Source organism: Manis javanica, chromosome 3 (genome assembly GCF_040802235.1).
Source record: "Manis javanica isolate MJ-LG chromosome 3, MJ_LKY, whole genome shotgun sequence".
Taxonomy (NCBI): Eukaryota; Metazoa; Chordata; class Mammalia; order Pholidota; family Manidae; genus Manis; species Manis javanica.
In genome coordinates this window covers 109628956-109651716 of record NC_133158.1, presented here as the reverse complement: position 1 = coordinate 109651716, position 22761 = coordinate 109628956, and the positions used below count along the sequence as shown (strand labels likewise).

The window sequence follows — 22761 nt, the reverse complement described above, 5'->3', positions numbered from 1 at the left end:
GTTTTACTAGTTTTGTATATTATCAATTAGAAATACTTTTCTATGTTGAATATTCATTCTGTATACATGATATCCTTGTTTATTCTAAATGCATTTAGTAGGCTGAGAATATGAAATAGAGTGAAGACTGAAAAGAAAATAATAGTAATATTCATAAAGATTTGTTACATGTAATCTTTGTAAATGGAAATGTTTTGACTTAACTTGCTATCTCTTTTTTGTTGACAAATTGATGGTAAAATCACTTTCTTTTCCAGTTCCACTTATCTAAGTCCACCAGATACTTCTTTCCCCTGGGCTTTGTCCTTCATCTTCTGAACCAATTCCAATGAGACAGAAAGCAGCTTTAGACCTCTTTATTACTCCAATTCATTGCTACTCAATTCAGGCTTTATATTAATTAGCACCACTAGGGTAACTTTAAAAAATATAACAATATCTGGATCTCATTCCCAGAGGTTCTGATTTAATTGATTTGGGGTCGGGCTTAGGCATCAGCATTTTTTGTGTGTGTAATTTAATTTAAATCTACTGTCAAGCCAGAGTTGAGGATCACAGCCTTCATTCTGAGACAAAATGAGACTAACCTTCATAATCTACACGAAATCACGTGCCCTATGGGGGCCTTTCAGCTGTATAACGCTGGGAGCCTGATTACACTCCTGAGTCCTTGGAATAGCATCTGTCTTGGAATGTAGTATTTCAGAGCCTACCACTGGGCTTCCGTTTTGTTTCCTGGCATGAAACCCCTTACAGTGTCTCATTCTGATAATAAGATTCTTGTTCCCAAAACTGAAGCTCAAGACACAGAACTTGTTAGTTGTACAAACTGGATTTAAATGTTCATATGCTGAAACCACATCCTGTGCTCTGAATCACACCAGTGCATTAGAATAGTTAGGCTATGCAGATAAAGATAAACCCTGAAACGTCAGTGGCTTAGCCCAACATCATTTTATTTCTTGATCACATCAGCAACTCATCTGTATGGCCCTCTCAAGCCATGACTCAATGACTCAGCCTTCTTCCATTGAGGTCTCCCCATTCCAGAATCCTTTGCCTCCAGTCACACAGACAGGCTGAGGTAGTAAAAGGAGGTGAGGAAGAAACAGTGCATCTTAACCGACTTTGACAAGAAGTGATGCATCACTTCATTTTATATTCTGTCAGGGAAACTTAATCACTCAGCCCCTCCCCTCCAAGATGCAGGGAAAGCTGGGAAACATAGGGGAAAATGGGAAATGAAGAGGAGTACATGGCCATTACTGCCTTAGATGAATATTCAGAACTAAAGATTTGTACTCTTATTGAATATGCCTCTCTCTGCCCAGTCTGCATTAATTTGATCAGAAGAATCTTTAATCTACAGTGATGACCCATACTGTAATTTGCTATTCTGCCTGTCTACACAGGCAGTATAGATTACTTGACTAACTATAGTTTATCTTATTCTGCAGGGCTACACAGTTTATATTGGCTAGTTTTCTTCTTCCCAGTAGGATAATTTATTTGTCAGGCCCCTCCCCCTCCTTTTGCCTGTCTTAATAGATGGAACAAGATGCAGTTTACCTGACTTCTGAGACATACAAAAGTGACAAAACTATGGAGAGGTACTACTCTGATGGTTCAAGCCAAATTCCTTCCCTGTAAGTTGCATGGCTATAACAGTAACTCCCTGGTCTGTTGGAAATTTCAAAAAACACAGTGAGACATTCAAGCATATTATAATAGCTGCCCCTAAAATACACAGAATCTACCTGATTTTTGGATTTTTTCTCTTTATAAAAAAACACCATGTAAGATATCTTCCACACCAACTATTGTGTCATGGTATAGCCATTTTTGCCAAGATCCTTAAGACAAAACTGGATCTTCCCAAAGTAGAAATGAGCTAGTTAGATAATATGAGTGAGTATATGCCGTTATAATTACTTACATTAAATAATTAATAGTACCTTGATGATTATTGTATCCCTGCAGGCTACAAATTGTTGCTTATGTTGACAATAAATGATATAAGAATTACTGAAAAGAGACAGTCTCTTTCTACCTCAGAATTGGATAAGATGTTGGGGAAGATATTTGTGTGAATAAATGCAGCTTAAATTACAATTAGCCAATATCCATAGACATTTGTACTTTTTGGATTGTAATTAATAAATCACATTGAAATTTAAGTCTCTTCTAATCTTTTTCAGTGCTCATTAGGCTGAGATTTCTACCTGTGCTTTGCTTTCCTTTCTTGACCTGCAGCAGCTGTATTATTAAAGTGGAATTTCTGCTAATTAATTGTGGGATGAGGTTGCTGGAGGGGACCTTGCACATCATCTGATCTGATTATATTCAAACTGCACAAAGACCTGCATGGGAAGATCAGACTGCATGAAGCTATCTAAGAAAAACTCCAAGAACTATTATTTTTAATTTATGTTTCACAGAGGTTTAAGGGTATTAGTTTCAGAGGACAATTAAGAGTTCATGAATTATACAAATAAAGTAAACTTCCTATCCACACATGCTTATTATGCTAAAAATTTATGTAATACATTATTAAAGAGTATATTGGCCTTTGTAAACATATTCATCTTTTCAAAACATATTTGGTTAAAGTCAGACCAGTATCTCCTGCCATCTCTATGCACCTTCTAGGGCCTGACCTTTCCCTTCTTTCCTCTGAGGGGTCAGAGCTTTCCTTCTGCGAAGTCTCTTCCTTAGGAGAGAGAAGAGAAGTGGTGAACTCTGCCATACTGAAGTGTCACACACTCACAGGGCATCATTATGTAGTGGAATAAGCTGCCTCCAGACTCAGTGACTTTTAAGTATTGGGAGTGTCCAAAGCTTTGGGTGACTGTGGATACTATAGAATTACAGTAATGCTTTGCCAGTTTGAACCTGATGACTTTAAGGCACTGACTTCACCTTGTATGCTGTCCTTGACTCTCTCCCGCCTTCTCCCCTCTGCCTTACTGCCATTGTCAGGTTCATGCTTTCACTGCCTTCTGCCCAGGTGATGACAATGGGCTTTAATAGGACTGCCTGGGTACACACACTCCACACTACTTGTAGACTGATCTGTGCTTATAGCTCTTGTTTGTTTTCCATAAACTCTAGTACGGAGTCCAAGTTCTTTAAAGAGTCTCTGAGGACTCTGGTATTCAGTCCCCCAGAACCCACCCCTTACTTTCCAGCCTTACCTACCTCTTTTCTATTCCAGCAACTCTTAACTTTTCATGGTCCCTTAAACACATCATGATATATTACATTCCTCTGGCATTTGTATGTTGTTCTTTTGATCTGAAATGTGCTTCTGTCCTAAAGCCCTCAATTCCCTTTGATTAATCACTAATCTTTTAAGATTCAGAAGGGGTTACCTCCAAACACACATACATATCCTCATCCTCTTTTGCTCAAACATACTTTTTCTCTGCTCACGTATACCCAATCTCTGCTCACACACACACACACACACACACACACACACACACACACACACACACACAGTAACATCTGGATTAGGTGCTGTCCTCTGCTGTCACACAGCCTAGTCTGTGCTTCTTCATTTGCATTGAATACCGTGCTATACAATTACATGCATGTGTGTCTGTGTCTTCCCCAGTCTTGGTTTTCCTTGAATCTCTAACATCATATCTAACCTAGAGAAGATACCAAAAAATATTTGGTGTTGCATATTATGATTCTTTCCAACCTTGAGATTAAATCTTTTTTTTTTAAATAAGATTTTCTAGAATAGATGGTGACTAGAAATCCTCATCATTCCACATCTGCAAACTTGCCTAAATTTACCTTTCTGACTTTGTGGTATCACTTATATATTTAGGTGACGACAGACAGAATTGAGATTTGGGGGCATTAATCTCTGTCTGTCCTCCAGTTTTTGTAATTCTAGCTTATATCCATCACCTTAAACTTGGACCTGGAATCCTACTAATGTCAACTGTACAAAGTGGTAGTGTGTGTGAATGTCTGTGCCACTGTTTGCTAAACCCCTTGTCTTTACTCCTGGATCAACCACCTCTATTACCCCACTGGTGACATATTGCAGCTCTGGGGACAGGCATTTGTCAAGCTAGGTCACATTCCTTCACTGTGACTCTATCTACTGGAATGAGATGTGGTTGAAATCAGTTTTTTTTCCACAGATAACTGTGAGGCATAAAACTCAGAAAGTGTTTGGAGCTAGGTAGAGGTAGCCATCTACCGTGAGAAAGAATGATACTGATGCCATGATAAGGATGCGCTGCTTGTGAATAAATTGTGAAGAAGCACTAAAATAAACATGAGGCTAGATCCTCCAAGGAAGCCAAATTGTGAAATTTCGAATCAACCACATTAGGCTGGCACAGGTAGCTTGTGAGCAAGGCCTTCAGAAAGCTGTAATTAGGGCTTGAGTCTGGGCAGCCCCAGGCTCATGAGAGTTGTATGCAGATAATAAATGTCAGAACTGAGCAAATCATTGGCAGGCCTAGAATAGCAGATCCCTCCAGCAGAAGGTGATCAGTTGCACCTTGTCTCAGCAGAGGATGGGGCCTTGCTAAGGTCCAGGAAGAGGACCACAGTTATTTGGGTGGGTGGGCCAGCTTGTAATGTATAGTCTAGCAGTTTGTAGAGCCTCTTTTTTCTGTTTAAAGGAAAACACTGTTAGGTGGCATTTGGGCTCCTTGCCAGGGATCATTTACACCATCAAGGTCTGTTACCGGCTTCAGTAGTTAATATGGAAGGGTTTACAACCCTCAACAGCCACCCAAGTTCTATGGGAACCTTATTAACTTTTTAAATGCCTAAACCTGAAAGTTAGTCACTCTTCTTCCAAGTCAATAACTGCATGAGCCTCCATATTTATTTGAAATTTGAAACTCTCCATGCTGGGGTTGATGGAAAGGAAAGTGGAATATTTTGAGGGTTCTGCATTTTTATAATCAGCTTCAATCTCTTAATTCTTTTATACTCTCAGAACTTTTAGCTCAACAGACTTTCAATAGAAATTCTTACAATCACTGTTAAAAAAACTGGTTTGCAGTTTTTTTCCCACTCAAAATGTGATAAAAAGGTATAGAAAGAAAAAGAACAAAGTCCTGTCTAAAGTAATCATCATAAGCAAGTTAAGGTAATTAGCTTAGTGTGACGTTTCAGCAAAGGTTACTTCAAAAGGGTGAAGTGTGCTCAAGCATTATAAATGGGAGTATTACATCCAGAAGTAATTGGGCATTTTAAGGACTAGAAGGCAGCAGGCAGGGAAATCTGTGTGCAATGGCTGTATCTGTTTAAATCTGAATTATTATTACTTGTCTCATATAGTCTTGATTTCAACACATTTTTATGGATTGTATATTGTGCTGCAAAGGGCAATCACCCACACGGAAGACATTCTATTTTCTTGATTCTCACTCCCTAATTCAATCTGTCATCAGGTCTCAGAGCTTCAATTTCCCACACATTCCATGAATCCTTTCTCTTTTTCTCTGTTCTACTTCCCAACAAGACTTTGTTCATTTTTCTAGTTGAGTGCTTAGTAGAGTATCTGGCACAGTGAAGGGACTCCATAAACATTCGCCAAGTGGATGAGAGAATGAGCACAGGGTAGTCTACTGCAACATGAACAGCTCTGTGGCGGAAATCAGGACCACTGAGCTCTGTTCTTTACCAGGAAACTAGACCTTAATTTTAATCTCTCACAGATTTGGTTTTCTCACCTGCAAAGCAAGTGAGTTGAATTCTATTTTAAAACAGTATCCTCTGGGTCTAAAAACTGTTACATGCAGCTAAGAAGCAGCATTAAAGAAATCATTACTACTTTAATTTATTACATTTGTACTTTGTTTTGTAAAACACAGACCTTTTTTGCTGAGTATGATAAAATTCTTCATTGTTTTCTTGTCTTATTCTTCTATGCCTAGAGATTGACTCTAAAATCTTCATAGGCAGGCACCATGTATCATTTAGCTTTGTATATCAGCACCCAGGAGAGGCCTAGCACATGGTAGATGCTCAGTATACGTATCATGAATGAAGTAATGAATGTTATCTTCCAGTGGCAGCCATTTAGAATTGTGGGTATAATGACTGAGGAATAAATCAAACACCTCAAGAGCATGAGTAGAAAATTAAACTGATTTCATTGTGGGTCAACACTACTGTTCCAAATATTGCTGTTAAATAAACAAGTAAATGGAACATGTTCATGTATATTGCACTAAAAGTTCTATAAACTTTTATGACTATGAATTACTTCATTTAGACTTTGACAATATGTTATGTTGTGCTATTTCAAGGCTATATTTACAGCTAATTGGATGTGACATTTGGAATCCACACAGTATACAGAATATATCAAGTAATATATGGAGTCTACTCAAATTCCTGTTTTCCTGAATGAAATGCAAATAATTGCTATTATTAATACTACTATTTTATTATACACATTTCATCTTCACTGAACTCATTTTATGAATCTATTTTTGGGATTGGGCTTTTGTTCATAAAATTTGATCAATGGAGATAACCGCAAACCAACCAATTCTCAAGGGTACTTTTTGGCTTGAATTAATCTTGCTTTCTTCATCGATCAAATCATTTTCCATTGAACTCCAGTGATAAAATGTTATTGTATAGATCACCCTACCATTCACAACATAGTTAAGACAATTTTTTATTATCATTTTGTATCACTTTTGACAACTAGGCAATGTAGAGATTTCTTGAAGGTCTCTCAATGAATCTTAGAAATTTATCTCTATATGTAATGTAAGATAAATGATCCTAATTTAATAGAAGTTGGATGCAGTCTCATGCTTTCTTGATTCTGGTATCCCTTTTTGGAACCTTTTCATGGGGATCTCAGAGGATCTGTATGTTCTTTAAAACTGCTGTTTCCACATTAAAGATTTCTCTTTGTTTATACTGTGTGCTAATTGTGGCAAAGGAATTGTACTAGGTAAGATTAGGGCAAGCATCATATCAACCACAATCATACACTTTCTCTCTCTCAAATGAAATAACAGAGATCTTAATGAAATTTTAAAAAATAGTTCGTTTCTCTCTATTTCAAAAAATTTCAGAGATAGGCAAACAGAGCTGATATAGCATCTCCATATAGCTATTAAAGAAGCACACTCCGTGAAACTCATAGCTCCTCCACCCCTAGGAGGACTGTCATGGTTCAACATGGAGATAGAGTGCAGCATTACACACATATTTCAGAAGCAGGATGGAGAGTAAGATGCACAATGGACAAAAGCTCATTCCAGCCATCTTTTAAGGAGGTTTCTTGAGAGATGTCACAAAATATTTTACTTACAACTTATTTTCCAGAACTTTATCACATCATAGAAGACTAGCTTTAAGGGTATCTGGAAGATACAGTATCTATTTCAGATAGTCATATACCCAGTTAACCACCAAGAGTTGTTTTATCAAGGGAAATATAAAAGACAGATATTGAGGTAGACAATTGTCTACTATAGGGGTTGGGTAAGTAAATCGGCAAATTTATTCATTTAAAGAAACTTTAGTTTCTAATCTTAATATTCTGATAACAGAAAGGTTATCTATAAAGCCCCAAGAAAGAGGATTAGATGACATTGTATGAAGTTAATAAAGATTACTGAAATGACATGAAAAAAGCAAAATAAACATCTTTGGAATATCTTAATTTTACAGGATTTTTTTTGCAAGTAATACAGACTTACTGGGAAAGTAATATGAATTGTTGTTTCTATGCATTTTACACAAGGAATTATAACATTATTAAGTAATAATTTAGCAACTTGAAGTTATCTTACTTTAGTGTATATATGTATATAGTGTGTATATGTGTGTGTATATATATATATGTGTGTGTGTACTCCTTATCTGTGTGAGTATATATATTTACATGTACATACAGCTAGATATAGATAAATATAGACATAGATAGTTTTGGGGTCCTATCCCATTACACAGAACTAAATACTCACTATTGAAAACCATTGAGTTTGCTTTTCTAACCATTCTGTACTGATTTATTAAAGTAACAGAGAGGAAAATGCATCATTTTTAAAGTAAGCAAGTCAGAGAATTGCTGAATTCTGTATTTAATAAATTGACAAGTTTACAGTAAAATATTGGCTCTGAAGACTTTTGAACATGAAAATACTGTGTTATAATATTTTAATTCCTAAATTTGTTGGCTAAAAAAACAATTGAGCAAATGAAATTGTCTGAAGAAGAATTTTTCTAAGCTTTATTCTCATGGGCATTTTCAGTCCAATGGTATTTTTTTCATTGTTTTCATTCATTACATATGGATTATCATAAATAAATAGGGTTATTTAATAATCCTTCATTAATAAAAAGATAAAAATGCTTTTTCTGCTTATATTTTACATGGGGCTTCAAATATCTCTATGGCCTTTTTTATTTTCCTATTAGGACTGATATTATTAAATTATTGCACAGAATATTCATAAGTCCTTTGTATTATGCAGTTTTATAGAATGCATTTGTAAATTGATTATGTCAGAAAAGAAGGAAAATATTACAATGATATTCTTTTTATATCTACCATTTACTAAATAATTTAATAGCATTAAATAGTATTATTTAATACTATAACCATGTCACAATGTCTATTAAGTTGCTGTGTAGCAGTGCTGAACCTAAAACTATAAATATTATTGTAACAAAAGATTATTAGAATCTCTTACTTATGAAAAGCTATTTATGGAATGAAATATATTATCTCTGATCCTTATTGTAAACTGCAGATTCATAGTATCATTACAGCCATTACAAATGTATTTGATATGTTGCTTATGAAGTCTCATTTTGGTAAAAATTTTCAATCCATAATTTTGTTCAATACTTTTTCACTGTCAGCAAGTGGCCAATAGCCACCCATGGAGCTAATAACAAATACGGATACTTAAGCATCTACAAAGATTTTTGGAGAAAAGTAAAGGACGCATGTTTTTCCTCCAGGCACCAACCAATTCTCTTATCAATTGGATGTCCATGAATTCATTTCTGACACTAACTACTGGGAGTTAGTGTCAGACTTCACAGGTTGAAGGGCTTAGTCCCACAAGTATTGGGTCCCCAGGTTACCCACACTTGCATCCAACTTGGCTATAAAGTCAGGGATTTCTGCAACCCCCTCCTGCTGGAACAACTCGAAGAACTAAGAAAAATATTTTGCTTACTATTACAAGTTTATTATAAAGGACTTAACTCAGGAACAGCTAAATGGAAGAGATACATGGGCCAAAGTATGGGGGCATGGGTATGGAGCTTCCAGTGCTTCTATGCCCTCTCTAGGTGCCCATCCTCCCAGCACCACAGTGTGTTACCAACCCATAAGGCATCTGGACCCCACCATGGTTTTTATGGGCTTTTACGGAGGTTTCTTTGTGTGGGCATGATGGATTAAATCACTGGCCTTTGGTGAGTAACAAAATCTCCAGTCTCCATCCCCTTTCCACTGATGTTGGAAGTGGAGCTAAAAGTTCCTCTAATCATGCTTTGGTCTTTCTGACAAACAGCCCCCTCTTAGTGCTCTGAGGGCCCCCACCCACGAATCATCTCATGAGCAAACAAAAGACATTTTTATCACTCCAGGAATTTTAAATGTTTTAAGAGCTGTCAACCAGGAACCTGGGACAACAACCAATGTTTATTTTTTTATTATACACAAAGCATGTGTAATTTTTGTTTTGAAGTAGCATCAGAAATGTATTATAGTAAGTAATATTAATTGGTATAATGAAAAAGAGTATTCAAACCTTACAACTCTTATGAGTTTCTAAATAATGGAATTAAGAGAGCTTCCAATAACACAGAATGTTAGATTTTCAGTAAAAAATGCCCTGTCTATGCTACCATTTGCTTTGTTACAATATCATTAGTAGGATAACTTTGTAGAAAAAGTCATCTAAGGAAGAGTAGCACTAACTTATTCACAGTATATACTTTTCTATAAAGGGCTAGAGAGTAAATATTTTAGACTTTGTAGGCCATGTGGTCTCACAAATCCTCAACTCTGACATAGCACCAAAGCAGTCAAACAACATGTGAACAAATGGTTTTGGCTTTGTTCCAATAAAGCTTTATTTACTAAAACAACTTTTGGCCCAACATTTGGCCCATGTCCTTAGTTTGCCTACTCTTGGACTAAAATGACTAAAAAGCATTCACTATAAATAATTACAATGAATAATTAAAAAGAATGATTTGCTCATTCAACCTTGGATTTTTTACCAGTTGATTTATGGAAGCAAGAAAACTGAATGCTGAATGTTTTGTTCGTACTAAGCTCACACAAAATTATTAAATATCATGAGAAGATAATTATTTCTGAAATTCAGAATTCCTGAAAACAGAAAATTCTCTTTGCATATATATTTACCCAAATTATGCTTTATAATCCAGAAAATCAATAGTTGGAATTTTAAAAATTAACAGCATCAAAAAGAAGTTATATTTCTTTCTTTGCCAAGAAAATGCCCTTTCAGGTTTGATTTAAGAATTAAGAGGTGTCATTAAGAAATGCTTTCATCAGAGAGAAAGAATTTTTGGATGATAGTTCCATAATGGTTTTATAAATATGGTTGAGATAGCTTGAGTCATGTATTTGTTAAAGACTTTGTGAGTATCTTCAACGTATAGGAAAAGATTTGGAATCATACATATAATGTTTTTGCCTTAAAAGCCTAAGTGATGTTAAAAGCTGTCTCTTTAAAGATATTCATCACAATTTTCATCTCGTCTATAAAGTTATTTATATATAGTGCTTTAAAAAAATCACTATAATTTTAAACAATATTTTTGCAGTATTTTATTTTTCAAAATTACATTACCAGAGTACACATAATTTTCCTTTTTTTTCCCTGTAACTATAACTTTAAGACCCTAGATATTATATAAAAACAAACAAAACTCTGAAAGGTATAGAGAAGACGGGGCAGCTAGGAATCTTGTGAGCTAAAGAACAAAACTGGTTTTTCTTTTTGACTCATTTATACCAGACTTGGAGGTAACTGGCAACACAGAAACACCAATGGGTGCATACAGTAAGAGCCCCAACAAAAGCCTGGTCTCTCCAGCTAAAGCACCACAAAAAGGCTGTCTAGCAAGCAGAAAACTTTTAGACAATAACAATTTGACTACAGCTAAACAGCACAGAACAAAAGTACAGTTCCAACCCAACATCTACCAGGAAAGATCAACGTGGGGAGCCTACAGAAAACAGAGAAGCTGCAAAACATGTGATAGAACATAACTGATAGAACTAGAAGGAGAAATAGATAAATCCTCAATTATCACTGAAGATTTCAACATCTCTCCCTCATCAGTTAGTAGAACAACTAGACAGAAAATCAACAAGGATATAGAGGAACTGAACAACACCATCAACCAACTGAATCTAAGCAACATTTATGAAACACTATTTATAAACAACATTTATAAAACAACAGGAAGATATACAGAACCCAGAAATAGTCCCAAACAAGGATGGCCAGCTGATTCTTTTACAAAGGTACAAAAGCCATCAATAGAGGAAGGAGAGTGTTTTCAATAAATGGTCCTGGAGCATATGGGCAAAAAATCAATCTCAACCTAAGGTGACACATTACACAAAAATTAAACCAAAATGGATCAAAGGTTTAAATATGAAACATAAAACTATAAATCTATTAGAAGCAAACATAGGAGAAATCTTTAGATCCTAGGACTGGGTGAAGAGATATGACACCCAAAGCACAATCCATAAGAGAAAAAAATTGAAAAAGTGGACTTCATTAAAATAAAAAAATTTTGCTCTGCAAGACTGTTAAGCAGATGAAAAGACAAACTATGGACTTGGATAAAATACTTGTAAACTATAGATATGATAAAAGATTCATGTAGATTTATATGATACTCAAAAATTTAACAGTAAAAACACAGACAATGCAATGAGAACATGAGTAAAAGTCATAAAGAGACATTTTACTGAAGAAGATATATGAAAGGCAAATAAGCTCCTGAGATGTTCAACCTCACTAGCCATTAGGGAAATGTAAATTAGGATTACAATGAGATATCACTACATACCTATTAAAACAGCTAAAATAAAAAATGATGTCAGTACTGAGTGCTAGCAAGGATGCAGAGAAATTGAGTCTCTCATACACTGCTGGTCGCAATGTGAAATAGTACAGCCACTGTGGAAAATAGTTTGTCACTGTCTTTAAAAATCAAACATATTTTTATCAAATATCCCAGGAATTCCACTTTGGGGCATTTAACCCAGAGAAATGAATACTATGTCCACACAACATCCTGTACATGATTGTTCGTAGCAGCTTTATTTGTAAAAGCAAAACTGGAAATAACCAAAATTTCCATTATAGTAGGTAATGGTTAAACAAACTGCGTTACCATCTACACCATGGAATATTTCTCAGTAATAAAAAGGAATGTATTCATACACATAAAAACTAAAATGTATTCCAAGGGTATTATGCTGAAAAACAAAGGCCATCTCAAAAGTCACATACTACAATTCCATTTGTATAACACTCTTGAAATGACAAATTATAGAAATGGGGAACAGATTGGTTGGAGCAGTTATTAATGGTGGGGATGAGGGGTGGATGTGACTTTAAAGGATTACACAAGGGAAATATATGTAGTGATGGAACAGTTTTGTATCCTTCTGGTGGCAGTGATTGCATGAATCTCAGCATGTGTTAAAATGGCACAGAACCATACACACACTTTGTACCAATGTCAAATTCTTGGTTTTATTGTTGTACGATAGTTGTTACCTAAGATTTAACTACTGGGGGAAACTGAATGAAGGATACATAGAGCCTCTCTATACTGGCTTTACTACTTCCTGAGAATCTATCATCATTTCAAAATAATTTTTTAAAAAGGGGGAAATATGCAAACTTTGCAGTGCTTTAAAAAAATACATCCCTAACCTTTTTTTCAAGGTTTTCATGGTGCCAAATTTCTCAGATTAGTAACTTCTCTCCTTCCAACACTTGACTAAACCAAATTATTTATATGCCAGAGGTTACTGTTTATTGTCTCTTTTAATTAATAACACAGGAAATGATGGTATAAGTTTTATATACCATGTCTTAAATAACTAATTTACAATTGCTAATGGGTAGCAAAAGATCAAAGGCACCAAAATCATGATTTAATCAAAAAACCTCATTTAACACATTATTTGCAACTTCATCATTGACCTCAAGTGCAGGCACTTTTGCTGGAGCTGCCAAGAAGAAAACAAAATGTGACTAATTTTCTACTTTCCTCTATTTAAAAAAGGAATTAATGAATATAAATATGTCCCAATTTGATATCTTAACAGTTCCCGTAACACATACTTGGGAAACTCTATGCCTGAATAATTGGGCCATTGATTATTTCTGGAACATTAATTAAGCTCTTCAGTTTAATCTTATTTAGACCTGAAAATTACAATAAAAAGATTTCCAGACTACTTTTAGTTTTATTAAAATTATTTCCTTTGATCATTTTTTTTTCTGGAAAAGAATTATTTATTGAACTGCCAGACTCTGACATTCTTTAATTACTAATGACAGCACATCCAAATATGTCTCACATTCTGCATTCATAATTTACTAACAGAGTTAAAATACATGTAGGAATATTTTAATGGAGTCTGTTGGAATTCTCAATGGTATTCTGTTTTCTTAAATAAGTGGGGAAACATAGAGAGAAAATCTCTTCTGAAAAGTACAAATACAGGTTCACAATCCTTTATCTGCAACTATGAAATCCTCAAAAACCTCTGGAAACCGAAAGGTTTTATATATGTCAATTTGTAGAAACACTGAACCTGAATGAACCTGGCACCTTTTCCTAGTCTCTATGTAATTCACAAGTGTTAACATTCCCATCTTTACTGCAGAAATATAAATTTGTTAATGCTCAGGATGCTGGCCCTGGGAGTATCATACAATATACAGTATATGTACCATATTCTCTTTCCAAAATACTAAAATTCCTGACTTATAAGACATGTCTGGCCCTAAGGCTTTGGGTTGAGAGATTTTGGAACTGTCCTAGAAAGGTATAGTATAGATGTTCACATAATACTGAGAATAAGAATTTATTTATCTGGCAAATGAGTCCAGGAGAACAGATAGTTCATGACATGGAATTTGTGAGAAGAGTCAGGTCAGCACCAACCCGAACTTCATTTCATTATTAAAAAACTGGGACATTGAGCAATTTTCCCAGGGTTACCCAGCTACAGTTGGAACCCATGCAGTCTGGCTTCAGAAATCATGCTTCTAAACCTTAAAAATTATGTCACTTGAGCCATATCCTGAAAGTCTCTGCCATAATAGCAGAGGGAGATTGAGTCTCTTATCTGAAAGCCTGAACAATTTGTGAAAGTTCACGTCCTTATGGGTAAAACCCCAGTACTGAGGAAACTGGCAGCCTGGCTCATACACACCAAGTATAAAATTAGAGGAGCCTTTTAAGGAGAAGAATGAACAGCCCCAAAGAAAAAAACTATGGGAACTGGCTTCACGTGATCCTCTACCTGAGTTCACCTGTTCAATTCTGGCCTTGCACACTGAACTTCCAAGTATCTATTTAGTGCCTCTTTTTTAAATAGGAGGAGATTCAGGGATCAACAGATATTTAAGGAGAATGTCAAATATGAAACAGATCAAAATAAACAAGAAACAAAAAGGAACCTAAAGAAGACAGAGGAAATACAGAGAATAGAGAAATTTTCAAAAACTGTATTATTAGTATCTTCAGAGATTAAGAGAAGAAATTACATACATGAAAACAATACAGGACACTATAAAAAAGAGAGGGTACAAAAGAGGATAAGATAGAGAATGTGGAAATTAAAAATATAGTAGCTGAAATTCAAACTTCAATAAAACTTTGAAACATAAAGTTAATGAAATTTTTCAGAAATTAGTTCAAGAAAACAGAGATAAGAAAACTTAGAGAAGTTATCTAGGATGTTCAGAGGCTTATTTCAAAATAAGCTTCCAGAAAGAGAAACGGAAAAAATGGTGGAAAGAAAATTATCAATTTATGAGCATTTTCAAGAACTGAAGAATATGCATAGTCTCCAACACACGAAAAACTCTAAGGACCTAGCAAAACAAATTTTTTAAAAAATCCAAGCACATTGTGAAATTTCAGAATACTAGAAGAGGAAAATGCTAAGAGATTGCAGAAAGAAACAAGAAGAAGAAAGAGTAGCATACAAAGTAATTAGAATATTAGATTTCTCTATATGTCAAATTCTAGAAGGCAATGAACAATGACCTCATGTTTTCGAGAAATGTCTTTCAGCTTAGAATTCCATTCCCAGACAAACTATCAATCAAGTGAAAGTGTAGCATTAAATCATTTTCAGGCATGCAAGGACTCAAAACGTTTATCTGCCTTGAAACTTTTTGTAAGAAGACAATCAGGAGTATTAGTAATTGCACTTGATGAATATCTTTGTTACATTATCTGCACCCACACGTGCTGTGTTTCCTTAGGAAGCATTGCTAGAAATAATACTGCCTATTGAAAAATTACATTTTGATAAAGATTTACCCATGGTGGAATAAATGTAGACTAATATTATGGAGAAAAAAGTTAACATCAATAAAACAGAGGTTTTGTTTACATTGTTCCTGAATTTAATGAGAACACTGTTTATCATAAATGTGCTCTGGATAATAATAATAAAAACATGTTTCATTTGGTTTTCTTTGTTTTGTTAAGAACAAAATATTCTAGTTTAACTTTGTGGAGAGTTTCAATCCAGGTAACTTAAATTTTATTTAATATTTTGGCATTTATCAAGTTTTCATTAAACACACATACTCACAGACAACAGATAAATTCATTGCTGTTTAATTACACAGCTGAATGGTTCTATTATTTGAGAGAGCATATCTGGAGAATTGTGCTTTCTAGAAATACATATGTTTTTAACACCAGAATCTGAACGATAGGTTTCCTGTGCTGGAATCGGATCCCCTGAAGGTTTGTAACTTTTTCTTACCCATTGAAATACACAAAGCTATTTCCTTGACCAATTTAGGGAATTATCTTTTTAACATTATCCTTAAGGACATTTGTGAAGGAGCATCTGTTACGTAGTCATGGAGCCACTTGAAAAGCTGAGGAATCTTTATGACACTTTTCAATAAATGTACTTTTGTTTTTCCTTTTTAGTGGCACAGCGATTGCCGGCATCGTGTTTGGAATTGTATTCATCATGGGGGTCATTGCTGGAATTGCCATATGTATCTGCATGTGCATGAAAAACAACCGCGGAACCCGGGTGGGTGTCATCAGGGCCACCCACATCAATGCCATCTCCTCCTATCCTGGTAAGCAAAATTGCTTACTCCTTCTGAAAGAAGACTCAGATTTGTTAGTTACGCTCTACTCCTTGGAGAGAGGAAACATTAGAGACTTTCACTGGAATAATCTCCCAAGTATGTAGGGTATTTCTAAATTTATGTAGATTGAAGGTCTACTTTTCAATGGAGATTACTTGATTTAAGTAATAAAATCTACCTCATATTTGAAGAAATTCATATTTTCGATGTTTGTCTCATTGACTACAATTGCTAATCACTCAGTTTAAGAGAAATAGACAATTCACATTCACTGTATTTGTGTGCCAGAGAGTCCTGACAAATAATTATAGAGAAAGTATTAGCTACATGTCTGAATAAACTAGCATCTCTTTCAATAGGTAGGTATGCTTTGAAAAAAATATTAAAGGAAGATTTTATGTGTCTCCTTTATGTAAAGAAAACAGTTTTAACATATTAAAATTATAAACAAAGAGCAAAGGTCATATATTAATAATTTGACAAGTGTTTGTTAACAATCTGCTAGAAGTTCCACATTTAAAAATATAGAACTCATAAGACTCTGTAACAAAATACTGTGTTTTACAGTAGGTTATTTCAGCAGTGCTTTCTAAGTCCATCTGTTTGGGTACAATCTGACATACAAAAAAGAGTCAAGTTCTAAGTTTAACACATTGTTAGGAAAATAATTTGCTATCCATATTCATGTCCTCTCCATCCCTATAGAAGAGGAAGGGGGTACTTTCTACATGCAGTCTGCCCTGTGTATCAATTCCCTGATAACTTCTTTCCTCTCTTAACCCTTTTCCTATCATCTTGAACTGGAGGGAGTACATGCCAGATGAATGTGAGAATGATCACTTCTGTTCCTCTTCTGTTGGTTCCTCCATCTTCATCTTTGGTGCCTCATAGCTCAGTTTTGTGCCTTCTATCTTCTAGCTATACTAATTTCTTTAATTATGTAATTAGGTCTCATAGTGTAGTAAGGTCTCATAGGTTATAGTAAGTAGTATTTGTATGCTAATGCTTTGCAGTTAGATGTCTCCATTTCAAACCTCTTTCCGGAATGTCAGATTCATTATCCCACTGCCGACTGGATATCTCCACTTAAATGTTTGATAGATATCTCAAATTTAATATGTCTAAAGCTGCACTTCCGTTATCTCCCCAAATCCTCCTCCACTCACAGCCTTTACCATCTCAGCTGATGGTATCTTCAGCCTGCCAGGGTTTCAGGTTAGAAACCTTGGCAACATGCTTTACTCCTCTCTTTCCCTCAAGTCTACATGTCCTCTACCAGGAAAACTTTTTAGCTCCATCTTCAAACTACAGGCAGTATCTGACTGCTTCCCACAGTACCTACTGTCCTTCCCTGGTGGTAGCCATCAGCTCTCGCCTGCACAACTGTGGTGACCTAACTACTCTCCCAGCATCCACCCTTGGCTCCCGAGGGTCCATTTAAAACATAGTAGCCAGATTGAATGTGTTAAAGTAGGTTTCAAGTCATGTCACATTTCTGCACAAAATCTTTCAGTGGCTTCCCATTTCCCCCAGAAGAGTCAAAGCCAGTGGTTCCTTATTTTACCCAAAGTAAAAGGGTTCTGTGAACACACAGGGCACACTCCCCTCTTACGGCCTCTCCTAGAATACCAACTCCCTCATTAATTCACATATTTGACCAAAGGTCACCTCCTGAATGAAGCCTGCCCTGACCACTCTATTTGAGATTATACTGTATCCCTCCCACAGCACCCTAATCCTCCTGACTACACCCTATTTTTTTCCAGAGTGCTTTTACTCTTCTAAGATACCATATCACTCACCTAACCATTATGTATATTTTTTATTATCCATCCCCTCCTTCTAGAACATCAGCTTCATGAGGCACCAATCATAGTCTATTTTTCAATTCCAAACTTTTGCGCCTGGGACATACACACAATGGGCACCCAGGAGACATGGCTGAATGAATAAAGAGCACAACTCATGATAAGATCTGATTTAGTCCCTACCTAGAGGAACTCTTTCTCCTAGAGGAACTCTCTAGAGAATTTCTCTACTACCTAGAGAATTTACCTTAAATTCCACACAGAATATGTAGTTTTTACTTACTACAAAAGACATTCACAATTTTGAATCTTCCTAACTTAACTAAGAATATGGCTGTGGTTATTAGCATAACAATGTTAGGACTAGAGTAGAAGGAAAAAAGTAGGGGGAATGATTTTTTATTCCTCACATCTCCCCATTTTTACCTGGTCAACCCATAATCCAAAATAAGAAGAGAAGGGAGTCATACAGAGACTTTGGAGAGAAGGCAAGGAAAAACACTGCTTTCCAGATACACTACTGCTTGATGAAAACAAGTTTAGTTAAAATTAAACTTAAAATATTTTTTAAAAATTTTTATAAAATTAGAAGACAGAAAATATTTTAACATGAGGTCTTTGTTTTCTTGGGTTTGAAGTTTCCATTTCATGCATGGAAACATGTTTTTTAAAATAGTAGCCTTACTTACACTGTCAAATCACAATGGCATGATGTGTTTTCAGTAAATGCACTGTTCTGGGAACTGAATAATGCAAGAAACATAATAAACCTTATGGTGGAAGCATTTTTGCTGCAAAAAGAGTAGGTCTACAAAAACATAATGTTCTTGATTACTTCTCATTTCCTTCTCAAAGTCACTAAGTCACTAATTAAGCTTTTACTTAAAGGATTAGGAAACAACACAAAATAGCACCGAATGTTTTCAATGTCTTTCATCTCTGGAAATTGTGTTTTTACCCACATTACTGAATTAATCCTGTGATTACTGAGATAACAACCCAAGTTACTGTATAGTCCTACAGCCTGGAGGGCACTTAAAAGAATAGAAAATAATGTAGTGAAGTTTATCTTCCCTTGGTGAAAGCACTCAGTGGGGAATCCAACAGTGGACATCATTACTTTGCACTGGGGAGGAGATTACCAACAGAAGATAATCACACACCTGACCCTTTGTTAGACAGTGACCTTCCAAAATAGTTTTTTATTCCTGCCATGTTGGGCAGAATGAACAGTGTCTGTTTAATTATAATTATTCTTAAAATCATCATTGTGAAAATAACAATTATTACTTACCTCTACTGCCCAGAACTTCGATGTAAATGAAAGACAGTGATCATTTTTTAAAAAATAGTTTCGGATGATACACACCTGAAAGAAAATTATACAAAAAAGATTGCAACAGAAAAAGTGTCAAAGACAGAAAAATCAAATGCCAACAAAAGGGAAACAACGGACTCCAATACTATCAAGAAAATTGAGATTTGGAGTACATTATTGAGTCCCCAGATAATTAACTAATTGATTGACTGATTGACTGAGACAGTTAAACAACAGAGAAGAAAGGTGGGGAGGGGTCTTGCTAACAAAAATGCAAAGAATACATGTAGAGAGGATTTGGAAAAATCATTTCAAAGCTTTCTTAAGAAAGGCTTAGGACAAGAATCATCAATCAATGCTAAATCTGGAGAGAAAGGTTGCTGAAGAGCAGGACATGTGCATGCACTTAGTGTCTACCTCTCGAATTTCTTGTTAGCTACAGGGGGAAAAACAGTAACTGCACAGTGGAGAAAACAGATGACATTTTGACCAGGTGGTAAAAATTCACACCAAAGAAGGGCAAATGAATATCTTGCACCTTTGAGTGTTAGTCTAAGGATAACTCAACTTCATGCATGCAGTAATTTGGCTGGTATCTTAGCATGAAAAAAATACCTGACAAACCCAAGATGAAGAACATTCTATAAAATTACTAGCTTGTAATCTTTAAAATCTCTTGGAAATACTTCATTAAGAAATCGAAACTCCATTTGTAACAGTGAATTCACGAATGAGGGCAACCTTATTAGTATAGTGTATGTACTGAAAATGGAAAGACTTTCATGTACTCATGAGAGGATTTGGTGACATGAGGATGATCTCTTCTAATTGTGCCTATTTTCTTAGCGAAATGAAAAGCAAGTCTTGTGCTGAAAGTGGGTTGAGGAGCTGTTAAGGAGAAAGAAAAAAGTATAAAATGGTTATCTCAGAGAATGAGGGTGGTGGAATGTCTAAAGAAATGCATATTTCTAAGCAATTCTCAAGGCCTGGACACTTAAGAATATGGTCATGCATCATTTAAAATGAAATCAGTCAGCATGACTGTGCATTTTTCTCTAGCCACATTAAGTTCCTAGATACAGATCTGGGGTATCCAAAATGTTGGATTAATCAGGATTGGAGTTTTGGGGAGAGAAAAAGATAAGAAAGTTGATGATATAGGCACAGAAATAATTTTAGTGGTGGACCATGATATAAGCTGAACAAAGAAAGACATGAAGACAGGAAAGAGGTGACACCAATTTAATTTTTTTTTTTTGCACTGCCATCAGTAAATTGGAAATCAAGGTAAGGTCCAAGATGTGTTGGAATCTGTATTCTAGAAAGATAAAGAGTAGTGGTCAGATTTGCAAAATGGTGCCATTATTGGTCATAACAAGAGTGAGAAAGTTTTGAAGCCAAGAAAGTCCAAGTGTTAAAAATGATTAAAGAAGACAATTTAAGTGATACAAACTTTATTTACACTTCATGAACTGGACAGTCTTCATGTGGAGAACTGCAAAATGCGTGGAAGGCTGGAAGTTTTTACATGATAAAGAATAAAGAACAAGGAAGAGAAAAATAGAAAATACTGGATTGGCTGGGCCCATAGGGTCAACCTTTTTTGGGATGAGAAGGAACCAGGAGTAAGTATAGAGCCCAGACTTCAGTTAGCATTTGGGAACTAGCTGAGTGGATATACTGAGTTTCTGGTAAAGCAGAGTGTTACGGGACAGAAAAGTTATCTTAAGTTTCAGATTTCTAATGTGGCTTGCCAGGCAGGAGTGGCTCTAACTTGGGGCTAGAAATTTATTCCAACACATGGATATTGAAATCATTGAGAATGATGAGAAGTTGTGATGCAGAGAAAGATAATGGTACTGATACTAAATATTCAGTGAATGAGTTCGGGGAGAGAGGACCACAGATATTGATAGCAAGAAGGTGTAGAAAGTAGTATGACCTCATGGCATATGCTACAGAAGAGCTCAGGTTTTTAAAGAGGGAAAATTGACAGTGGTTTGAAAATATCCATGAGATCCACCAAGAACACCCAGTGTACCTCCTGGCCATATATGCTGAAGGATGTGGGAGAAAAAGAACAGCTCTGACTTAATAGTTCTACAGAGGAAGCTGTGCTGTCATGAGAAATCAGATTTAAGGGCCTTTCTGACAACAGACTGTATTCTACTGAGCACAGTGAAAGGGGAGTAGTAAGTTTGGAAAATTAACTAGATTAGATATGAAAGGTCTTCCAGGGTTAAAGGTCTATAGTGAAGGGTATTCTAGGAACTTGTCCTTCTCATGGCGCCAGAGGGATGTCAAGCTGTCAGATGTGACTAGACTTGTCTTCATGTTACCTGAGGGGAAGGGGAATGATGGATTCTAATGACATCAGCCTTCCATGAACTGCATCTTGGGCCATTGCAGAGGAGAAATAGGCTGGGCTGTGTGTGTGTGGTGGGGGTGGAGACAGTGGAGACCTTTCCAGGAGCTCTGTGGGCCTCCGTTCTGAGTGCGGTTCAGGCAAATTGTGATAGGGTTTGCAGGAGGGTGGAGGAGATTTGTTCCTGGCGATATGAGAAGCCATCTTTAAAAGCAACTCATGAGTGATAGAAGTGTTAGCTAACACTAAGATGTGTTAGAATATAAACAGAAGCATATTAAAAAATTTAAGAGTTTTTTTGAACAGAAAATGATTTGAATCAGGCAGCACCAAACCGGAAGTAGTCACTAGCGCAGTGTGGAAGCAAAGAAAAGAATTATTTGATTGGCTCTAGTTTAAAGCCTACTTGACTATGATTGATTGCCCTTCGTGTTTTGATTCCATAATTTTGTGACATTTACAGACTTAGGTTGTGGTTTGCTTGTATAAGCACCATAGCATTAGACCCACCTCTGTCTAGTGGCCACCTTATTTAATTAACAGGTGATAATCTTTTGTCAATATGAATGTATCGAATCAACATATTGTACACCTTAAACTTATGTAATGTTATATGCCAATTATATGTCAATTTAAAAAATTTTTAAAACACAACATTAAAAAAGTCATGAGATTCACCTATCCTTTCAGATATTAAAACCACTTAAAATCAATATTAATTAAAATGAGATGTTTCTTGGTTATTGGGGAAAACTCAAATAGATTGAAATTTTAACTGTAAGGGAGAGATAACAAAACAATGTAAAAATTGAGAATTAAGGGGACACACTGAGATAATCTGGCTTAACCAAAATTTAAAATTTAGAAAAAATAAACTTA

The 22761-nt window shown here is 35.6% G+C and overlaps 1 protein-coding gene and 1 long non-coding RNA gene across 4 annotated transcripts in view; one reads left to right on the top strand and one right to left on the bottom strand.

Moving 5' to 3' along the window:
• LOC108391273 (uncharacterized) overlaps positions 1-22761 on the bottom strand; it is a 355429-nt gene that overhangs the window by 100477 nt on the left and 232191 nt on the right. The window contains exon 5 of one of the 3 annotated variants that reach the window (XR_005055856.2): positions 16391-19568. The exons of the other annotated variants lie outside the window; for them this stretch is intronic. This is a non-coding gene — a long non-coding RNA (uncharacterized lncRNA). Of the gene's footprint in view, positions 1-16390; positions 19569-22761 lie in introns of those variants that run through there. 3 annotated transcript variants of the gene reach the window in all.
• Positions 1-22761, top strand: part of CYYR1 (cysteine and tyrosine rich 1) — a 104497-nt gene that overhangs the window by 76978 nt on the left and 4758 nt on the right. The window contains exon 3 of the mRNA XM_017650817.3: positions 16222-16379. Within this exon, the coding sequence (XP_017506306.1) occupies positions 16222-16379 (158 nt within the window). The remainder of the gene's footprint in view (positions 1-16221; positions 16380-22761) is intronic.